This window comes from Wasmannia auropunctata, unplaced genomic scaffold (assembly GCF_000956235.1).
Source record: "Wasmannia auropunctata unplaced genomic scaffold, wasmannia.A_1.0 LD336041.1, whole genome shotgun sequence".
Classification (NCBI taxonomy): Eukaryota; Metazoa; Arthropoda; class Insecta; order Hymenoptera; family Formicidae; genus Wasmannia; species Wasmannia auropunctata.
This window is the reverse complement of record NW_012026849.1, coordinates 304119-312370: the sequence shown is the minus strand read 5'-3', so window position 1 is coordinate 312370 and position 8252 is coordinate 304119. Positions and strand designations below refer to the sequence as shown.

The 8252-nt window shown below is 36.9% G+C and overlaps 3 protein-coding genes across 3 annotated transcripts in view; 2 read left to right on the top strand and 1 right to left on the bottom strand.

The window, feature by feature from the left end:
- Nucleotides 1-815: 815 nt before the first annotated feature.
- Nucleotides 816-2027, top strand: LOC105451883 (cytochrome c oxidase assembly factor 3, mitochondrial). Its single transcript, XM_011692597.1, has 3 exons — nucleotides 816-902; nucleotides 1483-1571; nucleotides 1643-2027. The coding sequence occupies exons 2-3, from the start codon at nucleotides 1562-1564 to the stop codon at nucleotides 1918-1920; spliced, it is 288 nt and encodes a 95-aa protein (XP_011690899.1). The 5' UTR covers nucleotides 816-902; nucleotides 1483-1561; the 3' UTR covers nucleotides 1921-2027.
- Nucleotides 2028-2090: 63 nt separating this feature from the next.
- On the top strand, nucleotides 2091-3526 carry LOC105451881 (dimethyladenosine transferase 1, mitochondrial). Its single transcript, XM_011692595.1, has 3 exons — nucleotides 2091-2738; nucleotides 2817-2970; nucleotides 3060-3526. Exons 1-3 carry the CDS (start codon nucleotides 2108-2110, stop codon nucleotides 3319-3321), a joined length of 1047 nt encoding a protein of 348 aa, XP_011690897.1. The 5' UTR covers nucleotides 2091-2107; the 3' UTR covers nucleotides 3322-3526.
- Nucleotides 3363-8252, bottom strand: part of LOC105451882 — a 38756-nt gene continuing 33866 nt past the window's right edge. Inside the window, exons 7-14 of the mRNA XM_011692596.1 lie at nucleotides 7484-7748; nucleotides 7159-7380; nucleotides 6307-6456; nucleotides 6131-6238; nucleotides 5895-6047; nucleotides 5695-5811; nucleotides 5516-5617; nucleotides 3363-4539 (exon numbers count right to left, since the gene is read on the bottom strand). Of these exons, the coding sequence (XP_011690898.1) occupies nucleotides 4411-4539; nucleotides 5516-5617; nucleotides 5695-5811; nucleotides 5895-6047; nucleotides 6131-6238; nucleotides 6307-6456; nucleotides 7159-7380; nucleotides 7484-7748 (1246 nt within the window). The 3' untranslated portion in view covers nucleotides 3363-4410. The remainder of the gene's footprint in view (nucleotides 4540-5515; nucleotides 5618-5694; nucleotides 5812-5894; nucleotides 6048-6130; nucleotides 6239-6306; nucleotides 6457-7158; nucleotides 7381-7483; nucleotides 7749-8252) is intronic.

Below are 8252 nucleotides of genomic sequence, written 5' to 3'. Positions count from 1 at the left end.
AATCATATTCAAATATTAAAAAAGCTTTTTGACTTGTCATTATTTACTCAACTAAAAATTGTCATTATTTGCCCCATCAGGAGCTACTTTTTCGTTTAAAACTTTACTGAGAGAAATAAAATTAATATACAAGTATAGGAATTATATCAAAAAAGAGGAAAAAGGTTACCATATAACATAAAATAGATTAGATCTTATTCAATGATTTAGCAATTAAGAAAATATAATTTCAAATATCAAAAAAAGATCCAGATTTTCCTTATTTTTACGAATGGAAAATTTTAAATTTCTCCGTTAGTTATATTTGGCATTTAATTTTTATGGTTTTTTCAGAAGAGATGATTATAGATGCTTGAGAATTGTTTCTATTAACGAGTAGTAGTAAAATAGACGCGGAAAAGAAAAATTTAAAGTAATACTATTTGCCCGCTGTCACTATTTTCGACCCTCCCCTTCCTTATTATTTTTTATTTTATCTTATTATATTTTCTATTATATCTTAACGATTTTTATAAATTTAAGTTTTTGTTAGTATAATTATAATTATAATGATAGCAAAATTGATGTTCGCTAAAGATGAAAGTACGAAACTGTATTTATGTGTCTTCCTGAGATTTTTGGATTTTATTTTCCATGTTTTAAAAATCCAAAAAATATATTTAAAAAACATAAATGTCACGATAAAACATATAAAAAGTATAAATTCAATAAGACCATGATATCAAGCATGATAATACCAACGGAGATGCTTACGAAGCTGTTTTTTGTATCATGTATTGCGCATAATCGCCGCTGCGATGGCAGTACTGGACTGGACTGGACTGGTCTCACTGGTCACCGGATGGTGTTGCGTGTAATCTTGCAATGTGAAGAGTTATTGAATTATAAGATTTTCTTTAATCGTATGTGTAACTTGGATATCTTAATATCATTGCCAAATAGTGTAGAGCGTCTAATTAATATTTGATAATTGCCATGCACATAAAATAAATATCAATAAAGAATTATTAAGCCGATGTGTAACTTAACCTCAAAATCTTAGATAAAAGCGCCTTTCGAGTAAAGTTTTTTAGTTAAATTAGTTAGATTTTATAATTTTTTAGAAAGATTTATTAATAGTAAAGCGTCATTCAATTTGTATTTATAATTTTATTAGAGGAGACATTTTTATGAATTTAAATTTATATTTTTTTGAAATTCTGGTGTAGGTATGTGTGCATAAATTAAGTTAGTTAAATTTTATAATTTTTTAGAAAGATTTATTAACAGTAACGTCATTCAATTTGTATTTATAATTTTATTAGAGGAGGACATTTTTATGAATTTAAATATATATTTTTTTAAATTCTGATGTAGGTGTGTGTGTGTGTGTGCATACTATTTAAAAATACTATACCTAAATCTTCCAATAGTTTTATTACTTGCAATATTTGTTATTATTGTTTAAATAGGCAATCTTTTACAACATTCTGTTTTTAACAGGTTTTGAGGAGATTAGAAGTAATAACCAAAAAAGGAACAAAAGTCTATTCTAAATAATTGAGGAAGCTGGTGTGTGGAAATGGGACCTGGTGAATTATCTGAATTGAATATTTTACGTAATGCTCCTCGTCGTAAGTAAACTTAATCGTTTTATCTACAGATCGACTTGAACAAAGTGAGGCTATGCCAAAGGTCGACATATTAAAAGACGCGGGAAGGATCAAGTCTACAGATAAAGTTTATATGAAACGTATGGAAGAGCAGAACTTGCAGAGAGTGAAAGTAGTGCAGAAATATCGTAAAGCTAATAACCGCACGGCCATCACTCTAGGCCTCGGTGTCATTGGAATTTACGCTTACACAATATATTCAGTTAAACAGGAGAAATTCTTAGACGACTTTGAGGTGCCAGAAAAGACGATTAAGAAGATTACATAAGAGGTCACTTTGTTCGACATGTGAACAAAGAAATTTTTGGCTTATCGTGTTAAAGAGTTTATATTTCTTTCGCTTATATAATAGGATATATAGCTTAGAGAGTGATATTTTTTCCTTTCCAATATCATACCTTTGTAAATCCTCTGTTTCACACAAGTGTGTGTCTGTACAAGATTAACGTTTCAAGATGTCTGCTCCACGATTACCACCACTTCCAACCATACGAGAGATACTGAAGTTGTACCACTTGAGTGCCATAAAACGTTTGTCCCAAAATTTCCTTCTGGACCAGAATATAACCGACAAAATTGCAACGAAAGCGGGCAACCTCGCCGGGGGTCAAGTGCTGGAGGTCGGTCCCGGCCCGGGTGCGTTAACTCGATCCATCTTGAGAAAGGTCCCCGAGCGATTGGTGGTTGTGGAGAAGGATCGGCGGTTCAAACCGATTTTAGAGATGCTGACGGACTCGTTCGGCGCGATTAACGGGAAGATGGATGTAATATACGACGATATCCTGAAAACGAATATGGAGAGTCTGTTCCCGCCGGAGAAGAAGTTGAATTGGAACGATAAGCCTCCAGATGTCTTTCTCATAGGCAATTTACCGTTCAGTCTATCGACGCATCTTATAATCAAGTGGCTGCACGCGATAGCCGAGCGACGTGGGCCATGGGCGTTCGGCCGAACGAAAATGACGTTGACGTTCCAAAAGGAGGTGGCGGAACGTTTGGTGGCCCCACCGATGGGACCCCAACGATGCAGGCTGTCAGTAATGGCGCAAACCTGGACGTATCCGGTACTTCGTTTCATCATACCCGGTAATCAAACAGAGCGCCATTTTTTATTCCGCTATTTGCCTTACGAAATTTATTTACGCTCTAATTCATGATGTGCAGGCAAAGCTTTCGTTCCAAAACCAGACGTCGACGTGGGAGTGGTGTCGTTCACGCCGTTGGTCACACCGCGCACGCAACACGATTTTAAATACTTCGAAATGGTAACGAGGCACATATTCAGTTTCAGGCAGAAGTACAGCATACGATGCGTCGAGTAAGTTCGTTCTCTCACTTTACGGGTTTTATCCCCTTTGTAATAATGAACGCAATCAAAAATTTTCGAGTTCGCTTCTTCCCTCACAGGACTCTGTTTCCGCTGGAGCGCCGCGAAGATTTGGGTTTGTTGATGTACAAATTGGCCGACTTGGATCCGAGGATCAGGCCGACGCAACTCACCGTGGCGGATATCGACAGGCTTGCGACCGCTTACAAGTATCTGCTGGAGAAACATCCGGAGCTTCAGTTGTACAAGTACCGCACGTCCCGGCACTTACTACCGTTGACAAATACGAGAAATGTCGTGGTAGAGGACTGCGCGGACATGTTGGAGGAAACGAGCGTCTGACACGGGGGACGATTTATTACTCTTTGACAAAAAAAAAGGAATGCATCAAATCTCAGTTTTATTAAATCGCAGGTTGTAATGCAGCAGATTAATTCGTTACAATTGAATTTCAGTTAGAAACTGTGTGAGGGAAACCTGTAAATATACATTTATATATACATACACAGTATGGCTTAATTCTTAAATAAAAATATAGTACAATGTACAATTTGTATTTTGCTTGTGTTAGACGTAGTAAAAATACTGTTATTTGGAGAAAGAGAGAGAGACAGAGAGAAAGAGAGGGAATAAAGGAATTAAAATAAGTGTATTCCGACAGTTTCACGAATTGTCGATGCATGCCGATTATACGAGACATATGTAGTATGTACGGCACCCTGTATCCATGACGCTGCTGATTCACGCGAATTCTCCGATGCTTATTAATCTGCGAACCCTATGACCTCGATTCTAATAAAATCTACCTCTATTAATATCATTTTCGCAAGAAGCGATACTGGTGAAGAGAATCGCAGATGGAAAATGCGGCGGATAAAATACTTTTAACATCCGTAAATGATCTGCGAGAAGAAAACGATACCCAATACACCGGTCAATATCACAGCTACTCGTCTTTTTTTTTTTTTTGAAGGGTTTAATCATTTAATATTAAATAGTCCTATATATATATACGCAGACATATATATTATATATATGTACTTAAAATTATTCATTAGGAATCGGATGGAATTGTGCGCGACACTCGGAGGTGCATGTAGCACTTTTATTTTTACAGTGTCGTAGGAAACTCAAGTTTCTGCAACGTACTGTAACAAACCGAACACAGACGGTTATATCTCGGATTCGGTAAGAACTATAGACTTTCGCGTTGCTCATCGACACGGCCGCGTGTCAACGAGCCGAGGAAATCCTTTGGTCTAGCGTTCTCTCTCCGTAATAAATCATTGCTAATTCATCTGGAGATCATGTACATGAATTTATGCAATCGCTTAGACTTCTTGGCGCCGTTGAAGAGCTTCAATCGCTTGAGAATGCGTTAATATGGAACGCGTTGTTACGTGTGCACCTATTATTACATCCAGGCCGTCGTTAGTTCCTCGCTACACCGCAGATCATGATGTTAGGAAGGGCCCCACGACGTCTGCGCCAAGCGCCAAGGGACTGCGCGTGAGCCTGTAACGTTCTGCACCATCTTTTCGTTCTCGCGCCGTCCTCTGCCTGCAATAAGTCAGTTTACCATTTTATTCATAATACAATATCAATAATACTCTTCGCAATTAAAATTCATCTCTGAGCTGTACTTTGAATTTAAGGGTTCCATTCTACCTTGTGACTCGAAAAGGAAAGAAATGTCTGATACGGGCTTTACAGTCAACAAATTGACTTTAAAACATTATAAATTAAACAGAAAAGTTACAAATAAAAAACAATGTAAAAAATAAATAAATGTAAAAACAATGAAGTGTGATCAAGATCAGACTGTAAAGCCCGTATCAGACTAAAGATTTCAATTGAGATTGGAATGGAATTTAACCAATCAAAACAACTAAATTTGGTTTTCTTTCTTCTAATTGGTTAATTCCAATTCCCAATTCAATCTCAGTCTCAATCTTTAGTCTGATACGGGCTTAAGTCTATATGCAAAGTTCCGGTGAAGAAGCTTTTCCGATTAACATGGCGCATCAGTTAACTGAAACAGTTAAACCATCGATTTTCCTATTCAAAAAGAATGTCTCTATAGAATAGACTACGATTATATCAATATCAATAATACTTTTTTTTATCGCAAAAACAAGAGCAAAATTTAAGGCCAAAAATCGAAATTTCTTTCAAATGACCGTCATTTTGTTAATTTTCATGCAAGATCAATTATCGTAATCTATTCCATAGAGACATTCTTTTTGAACAGAAAAATTGTTGGTTTAACTGTTTAGATGACTGGTGCGACCTGCAGTACTTATTCCACCATGGCACTATGTTCAAGTCGGAAAGGCTTCTTCACCGGAACTTTGCACAGACTTACAGTTAACAAATTGATTTCAAAAAATTATAAACTAAAGAGAAAAGTATAACAAATAAGATGTAAAAACAATAAAGTATGTGATCTTGATCACTTTTCCGAAAAAATTCCCCAAGATCGCCTTCTTTTTCGGGCCGCAAAGTAGAATAGACCCTTAAATTAAATAAATCTTACCTTAAATATAAACGTTTCTTTAGAGGATAATTCTTGTATTTCGAAGTAATCTTCGAGATCCGTTTCACAACATACTATGCATTTGTCGAGGTACAGTGGCTCCTGAAATGATATCAATTAAAAAAAAACATCCGTTTAATTTACGGGACGATAAAATGCAATATGAACTATATACTCACTCGTAGTAAAGAATATCGTCCAAGTTTCTCTTTGACCAGAAGTAGAGTAGCTTCCTTGATACCTATGTGCTTTGGAAAGAGCGACTCGTCGTTGAATTCGGGATAATCGGCATTCGGCTGAAAAATAGAAATGTGTTTACAGATAAAATTGTTTTTCGCGAGACATGTATATACACTTAAAGACACGTATATACATTTACCTTGCCGTTTGTGACAAGCATGGCAGTAACAGGCGCGAGTTTGACAGTTCGACCGCGTCTCCAGTTATTGTCAGTCGGTTGCGCTACCAGAAGACGGCCTTCGAGGACAAACCTAGCTTCCTCGTGTGCCCATTCCAAAATCTCAACGGCCATCTAGCATAAATTTTAACAGTATGATTAGAGAATTGAACAATTAACACTTTTTAGTATAAAATAGAGCAATTTAAATAACATACCTTTCTCAACTTGATATTCACCATATCCTGCTCGCCGACGGACCGTCTGCCGTTCTGAATAATCGATATTCTCCTCCACAATTTCGTCGACGTAACATCCTTTGCCTCCTATTAATTATAAAAGCGCATGTTTATTTTCAATTTTGTATTATATTTGTGCAACGCGATATACTTACAGCATTCATGTGTTCCAAGTGTAGCTCGATGTTCGTTTGTGCTTGCTTGAGCCTCTTTTTCGCTTCTTGGATGTCAGGTCGAACAGAGGGTGTTGCTTTAAGCAAACGTGCCAAAAGCAGAGGGTACTTCGTGACTCTTTGGACAGGAACCTGAACAAAAAAAAATGCATAAAATTATGAACGTATGATTCATGTCCCTTATCTCTGAATAAAGAATTAACAAGGGGAAGGCCAAATCAGTGTATCACGGATTCTTATCTCAATTTTTTTATGAAACTAAAGGCAAAATAAAGATATAATGCCCAAGCGTTTGATTGAATGGACCTTAGTTTTCGAGTAAGAATTTTCGAAAAATGAACTTTTTAATAATAATATTCAATATCTAATAATAAAAAGCGATATATTTCTTTCATTCAACATCGGTTATAATAATACTTGGGAAAAAATACAAACTTTTATGTAAAAAATTCGTACATAACAATATCAGTAATAAAAAATAAAAAAAATTTTTTTAATGCGTGTTTTTATTTTTTATTTTTTTATTTTTTATTACTGATATTGTAATGTATGACTTTTTTACATATTTAAAAATTTGTATTTTTTCCCAAGCATTATTATAACCGATGTTGGATGAAAGAAATATATCGCTGTTTATTATTAAACATTGAATATTATTATTTAAAAATTTATTCTTCGAAAATTCTTACTTGAAAACTAAGGCCCATTCAATCAAACGCTCGGACACTATATCTTTATTTTGCCTCTAGTTTCACCAAAGAAATTGGGATCAGGATCCGTGATACACTGACCTGGCCTTCTCCTTGTAAGTCAAAGAGAATTAAGTGACGTTACCATTAAAAAGGAATTCAGGTTCATCCTTCGCAAAACCGTGTTCTCCATTTGAGAAACCCTGAGGAAGATGCGAAGAAGCTCCTTCTCCTTCTCCAAATTTTGTAGTAACAAACTGGCGCCCCCTTGACGCGTGCAGTAGCTCTCGAAGGCGTGGAGCATCCTTTCCGACTCGAGGAAGATCTTGCCCACGTCCACCGTCAGGAGATCCTCGTCCCCGTGGTCCTACGCGAAAATCGAGAAAATCAGACAATCTCGCAACGTGTACATACCTTCGAATACTCGCGCTCGCGAGAGAACCGAAATATCTCTTGCGCGAGTTGCCTACCTGAGCGAGGTTCACGCTCTCCTTTAATTTGTCGGCTAAAACGGCATTGTGCTCGAGCAACTCCTCGACATTCAGGAAGATCGCCGACAGTTGCTCCGACGTGAGGAGGCCCGCTCTTAGCATCGGCCGGTGGAACTCCTCGAGTATGATCTGCAGATCTCTGCCGTACTTCTGCTCGGTTTCCACGATTTCCGTGATAATCTCTTTCCGTTCCGCGCGCTTCTTCGAGCACTTCCTGCACACGAAAGGCGCATAAACCACACCGCTGAAAGAAAAGCAGAAAAAGTAAAAATATCTGCGCGACGCCGCGACAAACGTTGTCAAAAATAAGGAAGTTGCTGTTAAAAAAAAAAAATTTTGTCGACGTCAGACGAAAGCGAAGGCCATCGAAGTATGGAGCTCGCGATTGCTACACGGAAAGAACAATTTTGTGCGAAAATCAAAATGATTGCTAGAATATTAAAATGTTTAATAGCAATGCTTAAGGGGATCCTAAACCCGAGATCAAACTCCAAAAATTCGCTGTTTTATCGACGATTTGTGAATATATATGCGTGCGATATTGACGTAGTAGTGTGTAGTGATGTGTTCATGTTTACTACCATATCGATATCTCACGCACACATTGTAACAAATTTTCAAGAACATACATCTTTTTATCCAAGCCTAATTTTATGAGCTCAACATTGTTTGCACATGTAATTCGTAGTTCCGGCTGGTATCATTTTGTACCAACAAACTGCCAAATTGTTGTACGAAGCAAATATTA

Bases quoted from the DNA above. Each gene is read 5' to 3' on its own strand.
- LOC105451881 (XM_011692595.1), top strand. From the start codon at position 2,108: ATGTCTGCTCCACGATTACCACCACTTCCAACCATACGAGAGATACTG. The intron at 2,739-2,816 runs GTAATCAAACAG...CATGATGTGCAG, and splicing joins ACTTCGTTTCATCATACCCG to GCAAAGCTTTCGTTCCAAAA. The intron at 2,971-3,059 runs GTAAGTTCGTTC...CTTCCCTCACAG, and splicing joins TACAGCATACGATGCGTCGA to GACTCTGTTTCCGCTGGAGC.